Below are 19,503 nucleotides of genomic sequence, written 5' to 3' on the forward strand. Positions count from 1 at the left end.
TTCTAGTCAAATGTAATTTCTAGTCAAAACAAATCTCATTATACTTAAAATAAGACACAGCATATTAAAAGTAGCTTGTTTTTAGACACTTTTTTTTTTTTTTTACTTCTTTCAAGCATATTTTCACTTGGAATAAGTAGAAAAAATCTGATAGTGGAGCAAGTTTTTCTTCCTTATTACAAGCACAAAAAACTTACTTTCACTGGCAGATTTTTCAATTTTATTGTGAATTTAAGTGAAAATTATCTAAAAACAAGTTAATTTTTAGGTAGTGAGTCTTATTTTAAGTCGAAAGAGATTAGTTTTGACTAGAAATGAGACATTTGGACAAGAAATAAGACAAATATTCTTGGAAAGATGTTGAGTTTTTACAGTGTACTATGAGTATTAGTCAGGGTCTTACGCAGAATACATCAGTCATACAAAGATTAGACTACTGGGGTTTTTTATGGGCCCCACTGGGCGCTGGGCCCCTAGAATTATCATCACCTTTCTCCCCTATACAACGGCCCTGGTGGACGGCAGGAGAACAACAACAACCGTGGTGCAGAGACATTGAACGCATCATTTCTTATCACATGATCAACACTGACAACAAAGAAGAGCCGTGTGGAAGTTTTTAGATTCTCTCTCTCTGTATTCAAAAAACCAAACATCCTCTGTTTTTAGTTTTCGACTTTGACTTTTTTAAACTATCGTGCATGTACGGTGGCCCTGAAGCTCAACGCACTGAAGACACATGCAAACAAAAAGATGTGCAGTAAAATTCAGAAAATATCTTCTATAATTTTCAGTTTGACAAAAGATGAGCTACAAAAACAAATCAAAAGCATGTATTTTTTTTTATATTCATGTGTTTCCTGAAGCTGCAGTGTTTTGACCTTCAGGGCCACCGTACAGTGACTCAAGAGTCTCTTGAATCTGGGGCAGAAGAAAAGAAAAAAGGTGCAAAAGAAGTCTGAGGTGTCCGTCTATGATCTTATCTGTATTATTTATTCAAGAAAACACAATGTTTTAGAAATCACTGGATCCTCTGGAGATATATTTATAAATTCAAAAACCTAATTCTGCTTCTTATAATTGTTTTTTTTTTGCAGGACGCTAACACTAGAGCTAATGCTAAGTGTCATATAAATGTGCAGGTCTTTTATAATCTGGGTAATTTTATAATAACGATCACAAACACCGGATAAATAAATCTACATGGCTGATTTATTTTAATAATAGAATCATCATGATTCACTAATTAGCCGAGGGCTCGTCTGAATTTACTCACAAGCCAATTAATCCTGAAATAGTAACAACAGTGGGAGAAGGTGAAATGACGTCCGTGTTTGTTTTGCTGATAAAAGTTTCCCTGAATCTTGGCGGGAGGAAAAGAGCGAGGGAGGAAAGGAAAGAAAAAAAAAAACAAGAAGAGAGAAAACAGAAATAAAGTTTGTCGATGACAGAGACGACGGTCGATGGGGAACAATCGAAAACAATAAACTAAAGGTCGCGACCTCGACTGAACTCTGAACAGAGCAAATGACTGGAGAGTCTGAGGTCGTGGTTACAAAGATGGAGATTTAACAATCTGTCAGAACAAACTTCACTATTCAAACAGAATTCTAATTATTTAAAGGGTAGTTCAACATTTTGGCAAATTGGTCCATTGCCATAATCCCTATAGTCATAGCAGTACGTTCGTTACCTTTAATTGTCGGTGCAAGCTGTTTTTAGAACGGCGGAGCAGAGCCGTGAGCTGCTCAGAGCTACGCTACGGAGGCTAATGGGATTTTCTTGGTTTCCCTCATCAAACTCATCAAATACACAATCCAACAACTCCACAACGGTGGACAAGTTGTGACCTGCACATTCACCACGCTATGAGATAATAACACAACGTTACCAGACAGAGTTGTTTTAGAGGGAAATACAGAGACTGTTGATGAAAAACTGTCTCTGAAGGCAACGTGCATCAGTGGTTTTACATGAATTTCCCTCTAAAACAACTCTGTCTGGTAACGTTGTGTTATTATCTCATAGCGTGGTGAATGTGCAGGTCACAACTTGTCCACCAGAGCGTTGTGGAGTTGTTGGATTGTGTATTTGATGAGTTTGATGAGGGAAACCAAGAAATCCCATAATGAGCCTCCGTAGCGTAGCTCTGAGCAGCTCACGGCTCTGCTCCGCCGTTCTAAAAACAGCTTGCACCGACAATTAAAGGTAACGAACCTACTGCTATGACTATAGGGATTATTATGGCAATGGGCCAATTTGCCAAAATGTTGAACTATCTCTTTAAAGTGTGTTGCAGATGTTGAATATTTAACATAAGAAGTGTTAGAAATTTGAATCTGATTTGGGGGGAAGATTGACAGCCCTAGTCAATACATCATCCATCAACACAAACAAAATAAAATCAAAAACAACGTCTGAGTGAGTTGTTACCGAAGTGCCATCGTCGCCCCCGACGGCGACTTCCTGCTTCGGTAACAGGTGATGTCATCTACAGGTCGTAGTGTCTCCAGGTTCACGCAGGTTTTCCCACCACAAACATTTTGTGTTTTTGTCAAAAACACAGGAACAGGTGACAGGAAGTTCATCCGCTTCTAGCTCAGAAACCTTCAAAATAAAAGCATGTGAACAAACACTGACTAGCACAAGACGAGACACCGAACTAGAAACCTGTACTCACACTTAAAGCTTTTTAAATATCTTTGATCAGGAAAACATTAATTAATTGAAACAGTTTTCACTGTAGAATCAATTAAGATATTTGATCGCTCAGCTTGGTCTTTGATCGGGAAATTTAACGTGCTGTTTGGATGTCAGTTTGTTTGAATAAAATGAATAAATTAACTGATTCATTTTTTAACATTTCTGATTCTCAGTGGATTTCATTTTGACTTAGCTATATGAAAATAAACTTATTGAGATGTTAAGGTATTGGCATACAATATCCTGAGACAAGAAAACAGACCAGTGGTTTCCAACCTGAGGAATGATTTCCTTTAAAAATTGGAAAATATATAATTACAACAACAACAACTCACAAGTCAGAAAAGGTTTGGAACCACTGATACAGACGATTGATCAAGACTCTACTTCCTGTTAACTTCTCTGTTAACCTTTGTTTGAGGGAGGGAAACGTCTGCAGTGACTCAAGACGAGATTATTCAGATTAATCTGGTCATAAGAGCAAAAGCAAACAAAAAAACAAAACACACAAGCACCAATTGCTCCAGTACGGAAGAAGATTAGGGTCAAAATTATATGCAAGTTTTTGAATTCTGACTTTAAACTAAACACAAAAACACAACATCTTATTTTCATTTATTCTCTTATTTTGACAGTACTGTCATTATTGCTGTTTAGGGTAGTTTTATTATTTTCTTGTATGTTAATTTTCTATTTTTATTTTGCGCTTTTTGGCCTTTTTGTTCTTTATATTCACAATATTTTAAATTGACCCTTTGTCAATTAAGTCCCGCCCTCCACGGTTACTGTTGCTAGGTTGGACAAATGGTCACGGAAGGGTTAACTCCCATTGGAAACCACTGAAAATTAGGCAGATTTAAATTGCTTGGAAGGAAATTTTGAATTAACTTATACATCAGAAAAATGGTGTCCGTGATAATAGACAGACGTGGCTAAAGAGCGATTTAACGGGCATTACCTGACTTTTCCGAAAACTGGGGAAAAATCATTGTTTTGGTCACTCACTAGCTAGTAGCTAACGATGCTAGTTAACGACGCTAGCTAACGTTAGCGACTAGCTAACGCTTAATCTCCGCCGATCTCCCGTTTCTCCTCGTAAAACTTCACAAAGTTCAAAAGACATTAGCAGCGGCAATGTTACATTTGCTAGATAACTTTGAAGGTTAAAGTAATATACTGTATGTTATATAGGCTAAGTATTTTTATTGATGTCTTGGGTTTGGGGAATGGGATAAAAATGACTCCGGGAATACGTTCCAGATATCACATTTTAACCACATTGAAAAAATTATAAAGTAGTTTTTGGCGAAGAAATTGCTGTCTGGCTATCTCGTTTCATAGGGTTTCATCCCAGGGTTGTCCAACCTTAGAACGCTGCGCAACACGTGACATGGGGAGAAGCGCTCTGATTGGTGGAACAGCAGGCCAATCAGAAGGCCAACAAAGGGTCAATTGTGCAAAAACAAACAAAACAACAAAACCTTAAAGTCAGAATTCTACAGAAGTCTCACTTAGCCTACGTATTATCAGATTATTATTAGGCTATTATTTATATGAATTTGACCCTCCTGGTCTTCCGTACTCCGGCGGACGCTGCGTTTCTACAGTTTTCTACAGTTTGATGTGTCACGTCTCCGTTGGTCCAGAGGCGGCGAGCTACATGTTGCTGCTGGGTCCAAGTGCAGCGCTGACATCAGAACCAGAGCCCTTTGACAGGAAACAGTTTGTTATGTTTGGATGGAGGAGGAGGAGGAAGGAAGAGTTGATGGTTAAATGGCTCGAACTCGTCTAACACAGGTTCATCATGACATCATACTGACAGGTGACAGGTGAGGATCGTACCAACTCAAACAGGAGAGAAGGGGAGCTGTGCTTGTGTTTACCTTAAACTAACACGTCTAAAATATTGTTCTCACTCCTCCCACACGGTCGCCCCGGCCGCTGTCTACGGTACGATGATGAATAAATGTGTCGTCACTAACTCTAAAGGGATATGCCAAGCAGTCCATGACAAGCAGATAGACACCATCCTTTCGACTGTACGTGCAGTAACAAGGGAGATACGGGCAGAGTTGGCGCACCGCTAATTAGCTTAGCTCAAACACTGTAAGTGTATGGGTAGTGTTAGCCTGCTTCCTACCCGAGCCGAAATCAGCAGTCAGAAGCTGATTTCATTTTAGCTCTAAACTCTGTAAATATATCACTTTATTGACATTTTTAGGCGAGAAAGTAGCCGTTTAGATCAGCGGTATGTAGTTAATTTGTCTAAATACCAGCTGTTTACAATTTTGTTCGGACAAATTCGGCGCTACTCAAGCTAGCCGTTGTGACCAACGCACTTCCGGTCACTTTCACAAAATAAAACACCCGTTGCCCTTTACATACAGAAAACCATGACAATAGAATTTGTGCTTTTACTTTGAAATAGGAAGCTAACCTACCCTCGATGTAACTAGCTTGAACCAAAATAAACCGTCTTTGCTTGAACTCTCCGTTTTGACCGATCTCGTCCCGTTAGCGGCATTTGACCGCTCAAGATGCCTTACTGGAGAGTTTTGTCAGCTCTGAGACGAAGATCGGCCCGCCGGTTTCCGTTTAGAGTTGCTGAAGAGTTTCTCTGATGTCTTTAGGTGGAGGCAGGCTAACACTACCCATACACTTCCAGTGTTTGAGCTAAGCTAATCAGCGGTGCGCCAGCTCTGCCCGTATCTCCCTTGTTACTGCACGCACAGTCGAAAGGATGGTGTCTATCTGCTGGTCATGGACTCGGGAGTGAGGCAAGACATGAAAAAAAAAGTTGGCGTATCCCTTGAAAACAAACACAAAACAAAAAAAAAGACGGATCAACAGTCAGAACCAGGTGACGTTTAAACCGGAGCGCCGCCATCGCTGCCGTAAAACGTCCAACTCGGCTTCGACAGTTTGAGAGTTTGTGTTTAGTCCAGAAAACAAACTGCAGGTTGGAGCTTAAGTCGGTCCACGACGTTCAGTCTCCGATGTGTCTGTCTGTGTCTGTGTCTGTGTGTGTGTCTGTCTGTGTGTGTGTCTGTCTGTGTCTGTGTGTGTGTGTGTTTCGTTTGGCGTACGTCCTGGCAGCCATTTTGTTCCTCGTGTCACCGTGTCCTACTACAGGATGTGGCTGGCACCGGGCTGCTGGGGGCCGCCACCGCTTCCTCCACCGCCACCGCCGCCGCCATCACCCGTCTGCTCCGACTGGTGTTTATAAAGGTCACATGGTGCGAGGGGGAGGGGGAGGGGCCGGTCCGGCTCGGCCAGAACCGAGTCGTACGGCGGCGCGGCGTCCAGCGGGAAGGCGATGGACGCGATGTGCTGGTGCTCCATGGCGTAGTGGTGGTGGGTTGGCGGGAACCAGTCGGTGCCGCCGGACGATGACGACGGGTCGGGGGGGCGGGGCTCCTCTCCTGGCTCCGCCCCCCTCTGATGACAGGGGTCCAATAGGGAGTAAGGAGGCGGGTCGTCCGTAGGAAGGTAGATCTGAGCCGAACCGGGCCCGACGCACTCATCGTAACTATGGAGACCAGACCAGACAAAAAAGAATCAAACAGTTAGTTAGCAACGCAGAGGTGAAATAGAACAAATCGCCTTGTTGTTTACAACTACTTCCGGGTAGAAAACCAGCATGAGAACAATAGTGACGGACCAGAGTTTATAGCCTAGATCATTTTTCATGTCACTATATCACTGTTTAGACTAATCTGATGTTTGTAAAGTCTATAAAACCATTGATTGGACAAACATTACTATTTCTGTGTGCATTCATTCATTTTCTATACCGCTTATCCTGCACTAGGGTCACGGGTGAGCTGGAGCCTATCTCAGCTGACTTTGGGCGAGAGGCGGGGTACACCCTGGACAGGTCGCCAGTCTATCGCAGGGCTAACACATATAGACAGACAACTATTCACACTCTCATTCACACCTATGGGCAATTTAGAGTCACCACCTAACCTGCATGTCTTTGGACTGTGGGAGGAAGCCGGAGTACCCGGAGAGAACCCACGCATGCACGGGGAGAACATGCAAACTCCACACAGAAGGGCCCCAGCCGTTTTCTGTGTGCACATTTTTGTAATTAGTCATGGTTATCATAGATTGGCCGGGCTGAATGGACTCAATAAACGGTCCATGAAAAAATATTTTCTCCAGCGGATATCTGAGTTACAACATGACTGAGCTAACTGGAGTAGTTTCATGTCGTGTCAGATAACAGGAGGGTTTTAACAGCTGACGTCCTGATGTTAGCTTAGCTACTGTCGTTAGTTTAGCTACCGCCGTTAGCTTAGCTACCGCCGTTAGCTTAGCTACCGCCGTTAGCTTAGCTACCGCCATTAGCTGTCCCTGTCAGCTGAGCCACTGATGCTTTCTAGACACTGTGATTCCCCCAAACTGAATAAATACAACACATAGCAACACAAAACACACACAGAAATAGTAATGTTTCTTCAATCATTTCAGATTTGTCTAATGGTGATAGGGCGTGAAAAATATGATATATAGCTAAACTCTCGTTCGTTACTACTGATCTCATTCAAATTACGTGCTGGTTTTCTACCCGGACGTAGTTGTAAACAACAAGGAGATTCGGTCTATTACATCCTTCCATATATGGACACAAGGGGGCGGAGCCAACACCAGCTTCACCTGTTAAACTGATATTAAACTCTTTGGACTCGAAAGATTCACAATTATTTCACTATATTAAAGGCAAAAAATTACAAATTAATTAATAAATGATTTAAACTAAAAAAAAAATAAAAATGGAAAAGCATAAAAATATGAATTGAAAACAACTTGTCGTCCAAGTAGAATGACCAGTACTGGCTGATTGTGCTCATTGTTAAAGTTGGTTCCTTAAAGGGGAATTGCTGTTTTTTTTTTTACAACCTGGACCTTATTTCTAGCATGGCCTTGTGAACGCAGCTTCTCTGTAACACAGTGAGGAAACTTTTTACAAATTTGCTGTAAACCCTCACTCAGACTCAACGATGAACTGATTAGAAGTTGATGATCTTACGCCAAAGGTTACCAAGACGATCAGTGATTCTAATTTTAAAGTTTTGAACTTCCTGCTGATTGTTTTATTTAATTTTTTTCTTCTATTTTGGGGAAACTGACCTCGAACGATCGTGCCAACGAGGCGTGTTGAGGTGAAAATTAGAAACGGGGCAGGACCAGGGTGTTCCTGAGGTGTCGTAACACTCTGTAAACCCCTGTGTGTGTGTGTGTGTGTGTGTGTCTCTGGAGTGAGCACCAAACCTCACACTAGATAATGAACGTGCTGTTTGACACTCGCGCTGTGTGTGTGTGTGTGTTACAGCGAGGTGTGGCTGGGTGAAAATAATTCGTCCCCTCTGAGACTCACGCTGGGCGTCGGGGATGGGAGTTTCACCAGTGCTGCTGTTTATCTGTCGCTCTGCGCTTCTATCTGACACACACACACACACACACACACACCTGCCCTAAAATAACACTTCTTAATTAGAGACTCGTCATTATTCAGCGGCAAATAACAAATAATAAATCACTCCACAATACTGAGGAGAATCAACAGACCCTAGAAGAATATTAAAATGTTAAAGGTCGTAATAATAATAATACAGTATAATAATCCAAACAGCAGGTGAAGTGACAGAAGAAGCTGCAGAGAGAAAACTGATGACGTCTGAGTTTAACTTTTTATGAGCCAAATAATAAAAGGTTTTTAATTTCATATTCCAAAAATATTTACAAGGATGAGATGGCGTCAAAACATTTTTTCTCAATATATTTGTCTTTTTGTGTGTAGTTTTGGGCCAAATATGTGAATAAAGTAGGTTAAAGTGGAAAAAAATAACTGTTGGATCATAAAGGTGAAGTTGTGCTCAAAATAAAAGTATTTATCTACGTGGTAGGTGTGGTGGAATCCAAGATGTTTTACATGTGCTTTTATTTTGAAGGAGACGTTGAGACGTAAACAGGAAGTGAAGAACAGAGCAGCAGCTTAACAGATAAGCTAGTGAGGAGTTCCATGTTGTGAGTCCTGCTGAATAAATGTAGGTAACTTAAAAGTCTCGTCTGTTGGCATTCATTGCGGAAGAACACGACATGGTGTCAGAACTGCGGCAGCGGTAAGAAGCAGAGGAAAAGCAGCGGGAGAGTAGTTTTTTTTTTCCAAGACTCGGAGTGGAAAAATGACGTCCGACGGTGGCGCCGCTGATGTGGCCGTCGCACAGGCTCCCCAGCTTGCAGCTAACCCTGCTAACCCACCTCCAAGTGCAACGTTCACGATTCAACCTCCAGAAGCATTCGACTTCTCAAAACCCCAGGACTGGGAGAGGTGGATCAGAAGGTTCGAAAGATTCAGACTGGCTAGCAACCTGCATCTTAGCTCTCAAGCTAACCAGGTAAACACGTTGATCTACTGTATGGGGGATGAAGCGGACGATATACTGCGGGGCCAAGCTTTATCCGACGCACAGAGACAACAATACGGAGCAGTAAAAGACTCATTTGAAACATATTTTGTGCCCAGGAAAAATGTAATTTATGAAAGGGCAAGATTTAACCAACGGGTACAACAGACTAATGAGACAGTGGACTCCTTCATCACTGCTTTGTATACCTTAGCTGAAAACTGTAACTATGGTGCACTTCACGACGAGTTGATAAGAGACCGCCTGGTAGTGGGACTCAGAGACACAAGTCTAGCAGAGAGGATGCAGCTGGACAGAGAGTTGACCTTGGAAAAAGCGCTCAACATGGCACGTCAGTCGGAAGTGATCAAAAGACAGCAAACAGATCTCAGGGGAGAAGCTAAAGGTGAAATTGATGCAGTGATGGCAAAGCATAAGAAACAAAAGCAGCCTACACCAAAGACATTGTATCAACATAAACACCTGGCAACAAAGTCCAAAGCACCAACGGATCGCCAGCAGTGCTACAGGTGTGGAAAAACCCCTGCACATGGAAAATGGCAGTGTCCAGCCAAGGAGGTGACATGCCACACATGTGGGAAAAAGGGACACTACAGTAAAGTGTGTAAGTCAGCCAAAGCAGTACATGTAGTGGAATCTAGTACAGTTTGTAGAGATACACCTTTGTTTTTAGGCTCAGTAGATGCAGGAACAGACCCCTGGTACACAGATTTGACTATCAGAAGCCACAAAGTGAGGTTTAAGATAGACACAGGAGCGGATGTCTCAGCCATTCCAGCCCAGACATACTACACCATCGCTGATACAGACTCCCATCTAACTGAAACAGACAGACCACTATTTGGCCCAGGTGGTACACCACTCAGTGTCATAGGCAAATACACAGAGTCACTATGTAAGGGGGAACAGGTGATTCAGGAGGATGTGTATGTGATAAAAGACTTAAATACAGCCTTGCTAAGCAGACCAGCTAGCGTGAAGCTTAACCTTGTCTCCAGACTAGATAGCTTGGATAAGAAAGTGATGGCAGAGACCTATCCAAAACTTTGTCAAGGCTTAGGGATGTTGCAGCAGTCATACACAATCAAACTTAAGCCAGATGCCATCCCCTTTTCTCTAACTACACCAAGACGCGTCCCTATTCCTTTACTTAGTAAAGTGAGGGAGGAACTGGAGAAAATGGAGAGTCTGGGAGTCATTTCAAGAGTGGAAGAACCAACAGAATGGTGCTCGGGGATGGTTCCAGTGCCATCAAAAAATGGCTCAGTGCGCATCTGTGTAGACCTCACCCGCCTCAATGAAGCCGTCTGCAGAGAGAAATATATCCTACCTTCTGTAGAGCAGACGCTTGGATCTCTCGCAGGAGCTCGACTCTTCAGCAAATTGGATGCCAATAGAGGGTTTTGGCAAATCCCTTTGTCCCCAGAGTCAGCACTGTACACAACGTTCATAACTCCCTTTGGACGTTTTTATTTTAACAGATTGCCCTTCGGCATAGCTTCGGCCCCAGAACATTTTCAGCGGAGGATGTCCATGATCATCGATGGGCTGCAGGGAGTAGTCTGCCACATGGACGATGTTCTTGTATGGGGTACAGATCAAGAGGAGCATGACACCAGGCTTCATGCAGTGCTGAACAAGCTCCAAGAAACCGGCGTCACACTAAACATGGAGAAGTGTGAGCTGAGCAGAGACAAAGTCAAGTTCCTTGGCCACATCCTGTCTGCTGAGGGTGTGCAGCCGGACCCGGACAAGACACAAGCTGTAAGAGACATGAAAGAGCCTTCTAACACAGGTGAAGTCCGCAGCTTCCTGGGCATGGTTAACCAGCTTGGGAAATTCATCCCAGGGCTGGCAGAGAAGGACAAACCACTGAGGGACCTTCTCTCCAAGAAAAATCAGTGGATCTGGAGCTGTGTACAACAAAATGCATTTGATCAGCTGAAAAATGATCTCACCTCACCTCCAGTGCTGACACTCTACGACCCCAACAAAGAGCTGAAACTGTCGGCGGATGCATCTTCGTATGGACTCGGTGCTGTCCTACTGCAAAAAGAGGGAGAACAGTGGAGGCCGGTTGCATACGCATCACGTTCAATGACAGAGACGGAACAGAGGTATGCTCAGGTGGAAAAAGAGGCACTAGGATTAACATGGGGATGTGAAAGGTTCAGAGACTTTCTTATTGGGAGACATTTTTCCTTAGAGACTGACCATAAGCCTCTTGTTAGCCTGTTAGGTCATCAGACACTAACAGAGCTCCCTCCCAGGATCCAGCGATTTAGACTTAGGCTCATGAGGTACAGTTACTCTATCTCACACACACCTGGCAAGGATCTTCACACAGCAGACACTCTCTCACGTGCACCGGTCACCACTAACTCAAGTTTAAAGTTGACAGACAAAGATCTAATGGAAGACACAAACATCTATGTTGATGAGGTAATCCACAACATGCCAGCTAGCTCATCATACATGGCACAGCTGAGAGATCAGTTGAAAGAAGACAGTGTTTGCTCTGTAGTTATGTCATTTTGTCAAAGAGGTTGGCCTGACTACAGTAAACTCACAGGTCCAGTAAAAACTTACTGGTCAGAAAGAGCTGTACTTACTGTACATGATGGACTGTTACTTAAAGGCTCCAGACTTGTCATTCCCACAGCAATGCGCAGCTCTGTCCTAAAGGCTCTTCACGAAGGACATCAAGGGATGACAAGATGCAGAGAGCGGGCGAAAGAAACAGTGTGGTGGCCTGGCCTGAGCAGCCAACTGAATGAACTTGTGACCAACTGCACCACTTGCATCAGAGAACGCACCAATCCTGTGGAGCCGCTGTTGCCGAGTGAGCTCCCAGAGAGGCCGTGGCAAAAGGTGGGAGCAGACTTATTCACCCTAAACAATTGCAATTACCTGCTTGTAGTGGATTATTACTCAAGATTTGTGGAGATTGCTAAACTAACGCCAACACGTTCAGAGGATGTGATTGTGCATCTGAAGTCTATTTTTTCCAGACATGGCATCCCAGAACTGTTTTTCAGTGACAATGGCCCACAGTTTTCCAGCCAACAGTTCACTGACTTTTCATCAGCCTATGGATTCAAACATGTTACAAGCAGCCCAAGATTTGCTCAAAGCAACGGTGAAGCAGAACGACATGTACAGACAGTGAAAAGACTACTAAAGAAAGCTCAAGATCCATATCTAGCTCTATTAGCATGTAGAGCTACTCCATTGTCTAACGGCTACAGTCCTGCTCAACTGCTTATGGGCCGCAGGCTTCGTACACCAGTGCCCCAGCACCCCTCTCTACTCAGCCCAGAGCTTCCTGATAGAGCCACAGTTGCAGAGAAAGAAGGAGAGAGGAAGATAAAAGACACAGGAGTATTCAACAAGAGACACCGTGTGAGGAATCTACGTCAGCTCACACCTGGACAGCCTGTGTGGATTACTGATACCAAGACTCAAGGCACGGTGGTTTCAACCCACTCCACACCCCGCTCTTATGTAGTGGACAGTCCCTCAGGCACCATTAGGCGCAACAGGCATCATCTTGTTCCCATGCCAGAGACTGTTCCTCAGAATCAGACACCCTGCACACCAACTCAGCCAGTTGAGTCTGTCTCAAACACGCCAAGTCATCTTGGGTCCCCAAATCAGACTCAAAAGACATTAACACCTGTCCCTACCAGAACTAGGTTTGGCAGAGTGGTGGTAAAACCTTTGAGACTGGACTTGTGAGAAAAGAGATGTTGGACAAGTGGGTGAAATGGGGAAATGTTTTGTTCTGAAGAATGCTTGGTGTTCATTTCTTAAAGGCATAAGAGTTTGGGAAAGTTTATTATAGGAAAATATAGATATAATTTTGTCTCAGTCCCAATGTTTTAAAAAGGGGAGATGTGGTGGAATCCAAGATGTTTTACATGTGCTTTTATTTTGAAGGAGACGTTGAGACGTAAACAGGAAGTGAAGAACAGAGCAGCAGCTTAACAGATAAGCTAGTGAGGAGTTCCATGTTGTGAGTCCTGCTGAATAAATGTAGGTAACTTAAAAGTCTCGTCTGTTGGCATTCATTGCGGAAGAACACGACAGTAGGCTATATAAATATAAAACCAAAACAGGCTCAGACCTCTAAGGGTTAACACTTTCATATCTGCAGGTCTATCAAACAAAAACTGGGATAGAGTTTCAAATCTGCTTTTTGTTTCCTTCACATAAATAAATCAATACACATAATCAATTAAAATAAGACAGTAGCTGCCGCTTCATTATATTTTTGTTTCCTGGTGATAAAAACAGGAAGTGACACAGATGTCAGTTTAATGAAATTAGACTTTGTGTTTGATGTTCTAATGAAAACTGATCAGCTACAGCAATAATAAAAAACAATATTCTAACAATGATTAAAGGTACATTGTGTAGGAATTACTCCCATCCAGCGTTGCGGTTGTATATCGCAAGCAACTCAGTCGTATTTTTCATGCTGCATTCACCTGAAATTGGGCAGACAGCAGACGGACGACAGCCGCTGCACGTAACGGCATAAACAAGCCTCTATGTAAAGAAGTGGTCCGTCAGCACGAGGCAAAACAATACAATTTACCGTCTTTCTCTGGACTTCTGTGACTAAAATGACATCTGGTTTGTTAGCGACGGCCGTCTGCCCAACTGCAGGTGAATGCAGCATCAGTGTAATGCTCCATTCCTCCTCACTGCGTTACCGCGGTGACTTTTCACAGACGCCACCTCCACCTGAGCCGACAGCTCCGGTGTCTCCGCTGAGTTTCCGTGGTTTCCTACCGTCACGCTGCCACTGAACGTAAAAACATGGCGACACCACATGGCAGCAGCACCGAGCTTACCCGCTCCATGGAGATATGAATGATATGAACGGCTCATTCAGAGCTGAAAGGAACACTTCACTTTGTTGATGGGGGGGATTACTGATTAAAGCAGAAGTAAGCGATATTTTTGTGTTAATATAAGTCTTAAATAGTTATATCTTCCGACAGCAATCACTTACATAGAGTGTTTGGACCGAAACACGGGTCTCTCAGTCCCTCTGCTCTGCTCTGAGCCGAGGAGAAAACTTTTCTCGTATCCTACAGTTTTTATCCAATGAGGAGAGAGAACAGCATGCAGAGCTGTGTGTGCAGCCAAGGGATGCGCGTGAATGTGGTGACGTAGGGACGAGGACTGTTATGGTGCGTTCAAGGCAACCCGTAACTCGTGTTTTTCCAACCTGTGAAGTCATACCAGTTCGATCTGGTGCGAGTTCACGGGTCGGAAGTTACGAGTGGCCGTTATAGTGACTTTCACAGGTAAAACAGGTCGGAAAAACACGAGTGGGTTGCCTGGAACGCTACAAAGTCGTAAGTCGTGACTTGAAGCTGTAATTTACGGTTTCAAAAGCCTGCCTGGAACGCAGCATTAGCCAAAACGACCGGATCGCTTACTTCTGCTTTAATGAAAAACAGACTTTTGAACCAAATAATCGATTTTCGTGAATAGATAACAGGAGAAGTTACACAATGTCCCTTTAATCCATCCGGACGGTGATGATCAGGTGACACGGAGAAGGGTCAGATCAGAGGGAGGACCTCTGGCACCGCTTCACGCACTGGTTGTGACGCTCTACAGAGCTGCAGCATATGGTCCTGTGTGTGTCTGTGTGTGTGTGAGTGTGTGTGTGTGTGTGTGTGTGTGTGTGTGTGTGTGTGTGTGTGTGTGTGTGTGTCTGTGTGTGTGTGTGTGTGTGTGTGTGTAAAGTTGGCTTGTTCCTGCTCGGTAGCAGTGTGAGACATTCTCACCTGCTGAGAATCATATAGACACTGCAGTCACAGGTGTGTGTGTGTGTGTGTGTGTAATGTTCCTCTCACTCCGTTTTCGAGTATGCAACTTTATTTGTTTTATATATTTTGTTGGCATATTGTTTGAATATTTTATCTATTTGTCTTTGTTTTAATTTATACATTTCTGTTTTTGCATATTTGAAATAAACATTTAAATTCAAATTGAACTATTCTCTAGATACAGGATATAAATATAACATACATGAACTAGTCGTTTAAGCACATAATACATGTATGTTGTTCTTATGTTGTTCTTATCTCTTTATACATACACATGTTTATACTTTGTGTAGTTTGTTCTGTTTTTATCAGCTGCTCTCTGTTGTGTTATAATGCATTGTGCCTTTTGATGATGTTGATCAGTCGTATCTTATCTCATCATATCAGACCATAAAATCTACCACAAAGATTATACATGCATGTTAATATTATTAATCATAGATATAGTATATATGTATCACATATAAAAATATAATTACACAGTATTTTAAATTCATAAATCAGTAATCAAGTCTATTAAAACAAAACTTACATGGATCTTTACGTTAGAATTGAAAAAATAATGCAAATCTAGATGTTTATATGATTAATTTTGAGTGGTCTCAACATACAGTATGTGTCCAATTTCCAATAGGATTCATATATAGTTATTTTTTTATTTTCAAATTTCGGCACATGACGTATATCTTCAAATGCAATATAATAAGCATTTGAAGATATACGTCATGTGCAGAAATGTAATATATAAATACAAATATTACATTTTGTGTGCAGTCGTTTGTGTGTTTAATGATCTGAACAACCGGAAAAAGAGGAATGTCCTGTTTTAACAATCATGTGTTTTATCTAATTTGCCTGAAGCTATTGATGAACTGAGTGACATCAGTGAGTTTGACAGAGGTTAAATACTTCTCTAATGTAATGATACGGCGATTTGCTCCACAAAGATGTGTCGTACACACACACACACACACACATATAGATGTAGTATATATAACCACATGATATCACAATGTTGTTAAGTCATTGGAAGCAAACAAACACAAAGGAAGTCATTCTGAGCAGCGTCGGGCCCGGAGGAGGATGAAAACAACAGGACGTGTGTCTATAGGAGGATTTAAGGAGGAAGTCGGAGTGGCTGTGACGTGCAAAAGGAGCGGAGGAGAAGAAAGAGTCTTCAGAGAGGGAGGAAGTCGGGTCGGGTCGTCCTGACCTGACGCGGTGATTGAAGACATGTGTTAGTTACTGTACAGCTGCCGTGTGTTGGATCACATTACTACTGTGTAAGAACAGAGGAGGAGACACAGCCGATGGACGTCTATAGATCATATGAGGAGGCAGGAAGAGAAGACAGCAGGGAGATTTATACAAAGTTTACAGAGAGGGTTTATTGTTGTTGTTCTGTCCTAAGTCACAGAACAATGAGTTAAAGTTAGAACAAAGAGTCAGGGCCGTTGTATAGGGGAGAAAGGTGATGATAATTCTAGGGGTCCAGCGCCCAGTGGGGCCCATAAAAAACCCCCAGTAGTCTAATCTTTCTATGACTGATTTATTCTGCGTAAGACCCTGACTAATACTCACAGTACACTGTAAAAACTCAACATCTTTCCAAAAATATTTGTCTTATTTCTTGTCCAAATGTCTCATTTCTAGTCAAAACTAATCTCTTTCCACTTAAAATAAGACTCATTACTTAAAAATTAACTTGTTTTTAGATAATTTTCACTTAAATTCACAATAAATGGAAAAATCTGCCAGTGAAAGCAAGTTTTTTCTGCTTGTAATAAGGAAGAACTATCAGATTTTTTCTACTTATTCCAAGTGAAAATATGCTTGAAAGAAGTAAAAAGTGTCTAAAAACAAGCTACTTTTAATATGATGTGTCTTATTTTAAGTATAATGAGATTTGTTTTGACTAGAAATTACATTTTGACTAGAAATAAGACAAATATTTTTGCTAAGATACTTGAGTTTTTGCAGTGTAATGCTGCATTAGCATCAAAACAAAGAAGGCTAAATAAAAAATTATAATACGTCTAAGAAAAAAAAAAAGAAAAGTTAGGGGGAGGGGCCCACTTTAGTATTCTTTAAGGGGGCCCAGAATTCCTAGCAACGGCCCTGCAAATAGTTTGCTGGTTGATGAGCGTTTTTCAATATATGAAGTAGCTACTCTCATTGGTTTCTGACCAATAAGTCAATTAGTTTGCAAATTATATATAAATATGTGTCAGAAACAAAGCCTGCTCATTGTTTTAGTTACTGTAAATAGTGGTATTTAAAGGGATAGTTCAACATTTTTGCAAATTGGCCCATTGCCATAATCCCTATAGTCATAGCAGTAGGTTCGTTACCTTATATAATTGTCGGTGCAAGCTATTTTTAGAACGGCGGAGCAGAGCTGCGAGCTGCTCAGAGCTACGCTACGGAGGCTCATGGGATTTCTTGGTTTCCCTCATCAAACTCATCAAATACACAATCCAACAACTCCACAACGCTCTGGTGGACAAGTTGTGACCTACACATTCACCACGCTATGAGATAATAACACAACGTTACCAGACAGAGTTGTTTTAGAGGGAAATACAGAGACTGTTGATGAAAAACTGTCCCTGAAGGCAACGCACATCAGCGGTTTTGCATGAATTTACCTCTAAAACAACTCTGTCTGGTAACATTGTGTTATTATCTCATAGCGTGGTGAATGTGCAGCTCACAACTTGTCCACCAGAGCGTTGTGGAGTTGTTGGATTGTGTATTTGATGAGTTTGATGACGGAAACCAAGAAATCCCATAATGAGCCTCCGTAGCATAGCTCTGAGCAGCTCACGGCTCTGCTCCGCCGTTCTAAAAACAGCTTGCACCGACAATTAAAGGTAACGAACCTACTGCTATGACTATAGGGATTATGGCAATGGGGCCAATCTGCCAAAATGTTGAACTATCCCTTTAAGGTGGAAATCATTTTTAAACATTATTAATGTGATGGACTGAATCTCAACCAATGAAACTGATAATAGTGAACGCACACATCTCTAAACTCTCAGCAACAGTTTGTGTCTCCTCAAGCAACACAAATCAGAAGTGTGTGTCTGTGTGTGTGTGTGTGTGTGTGTGTGTGTGTGTGTGTGTGTGTGAATAAGTGTGTGTGTGTGTGTGTGTACTTGTGTGTTTGCCAAAGCTCGGCCATAGTTTCTCCCTGAGAGGAAGCAGAAGCTTTCAGTCTCCACAGGTAGAGCTGCTGATCCACGAGTGTGAGAGAGAGAGACAGTGTGTGTGTGTGTGTGTGTGTGTGTGTGTGCGTGTGTCTGTGTGTGTGTGTGTCTGTGTGTGTGTGTCTGTGTGTGTTAGTGTGTGTGTGTGTGTGTGTATGAGAGAATCGGAAGCACAACGTTCACAGTCTCAGTAGGTGAGCTGTTGATCTGAGTTTCCCTCAACCATCTGTGGCCCAAACACACACACACACACACACACACACACACACGCACACACACACACACACACACACACACACACACACACACACACACACACACACACACACACACACACACACACACACAAACGCTGCAGGATCATCACATGACAGCGTCTACCTGTGCTGACGAGGTAACAACCACTTTATGGTAAACAAACAAAGTGAAGCCTATATATATGTGTGTGTGTGTGTGTGTGTGTGTGTGTGTGTGTGTGTGTGTGTGTGTGTGTGTGTGTGTGTGTGTGTGTGTTGGCCGTCGTCCCGTCCTCCAGCTCTCTCACAGTCTGACCAGAACTCTGCTGCTGCCAGAGAGTTGACGTAGCTCCATCGCTCTGCCCTTTGCCCTCCTCTTCCCTCTCTCCATGTCTTTCTCTCTCTCCTACCTTTCTCTCTCTCTCCTTTCTTTCTCTCTTTCTCCCTCTCTCCCCTCCCCTTTCTCCCTCCTCTCTCGTTGTCTTTCTCCCTCTCTCTCTCTCTCTCTCCCTCTTTCTCTCTCCTTTTCTTTCTCCCTCTCTCTCCCTCCTTCCTTATTCTCTCCTCTATCCTTCTCTCTCTCTCTTTCTACCTCTCTCTCCCCCTCCCCTTTCTCTCTCCTTTTCTTTCTCCCTCTCTCTCCCTCCTTCTTTATTCTCTCCTCTATCCTTCTCTCTCCCTCTCTCTCCCTCCTTCCTTTCTCTCTTTCCCCTCTGTTCTGTTCCCCCTCTCCATCTCTCTTTCCCTCCTTCCTTTCTCTCTCCCCTCCCCTTTCTCTCTCCTTGTCTTTCTCCCTCTCTCTCCTTCTTTCTCTCCCTCCTTCCTTATTCTCTCCTCTATCCTTCTCTCTCCCCCTTTCTCCCTCTCCGTCCCTCCTTCCTTTCTCTCTGTCCTTTCTTTCTCTCTTTCTTTTTCCCTCTCTCCCCTCCGATCTGTTCTCCCTCTCTCTTTCTCTCCACCTTCCTTTCTCTCTCTCTCTCCCTCCTTCTCTCTCCCTTTCTCTCTCTCCTTCCTCTCTCCTCTCTCCTTTTCTCTCCCTCTCTCCCCCACCCCTTTCTCTCTCTTTCTC

General features: G+C 42.8%; 1 protein-coding gene and 1 long non-coding RNA gene across 2 annotated transcripts in view; one reads left to right on the forward strand and one right to left on the reverse strand.

The window, feature by feature from the left end:
• Positions 1-5,796: 5,796 nt before the first annotated feature.
• Positions 5,797-19,503, reverse strand: part of bean1 (brain expressed, associated with NEDD4, 1) — a 62,353-nt gene continuing 48,646 nt past the window's right edge. The window contains exon 4 of the mRNA XM_085799335.1: positions 5,797-6,232. Coding sequence (XP_085655461.1) covers positions 5,830-6,232 — 403 coding nt within the window. The 3' untranslated portion in view covers positions 5,797-5,829. The remainder of the gene's footprint in view (positions 6,233-19,503) is intronic.
• Positions 17,790-19,503, forward strand: part of LOC146973073 (uncharacterized) — a 430,259-nt gene continuing 428,545 nt past the window's right edge. Inside the window, exon 1 of the long non-coding RNA XR_015037713.1 lies at positions 17,790-17,937. This is a non-coding gene — a long non-coding RNA (uncharacterized LOC146973073). The remainder of the gene's footprint in view (positions 17,938-19,503) is intronic.

The sequence above is a fragment of the Trachurus japonicus genome, chromosome 15 (assembly GCF_045865225.1).
Source record: "Trachurus japonicus isolate A0001 chromosome 15, Traja_1.0".
Lineage (NCBI taxonomy): Eukaryota > Metazoa > Chordata > Actinopteri > Carangiformes > Carangidae > Trachurus > Trachurus japonicus.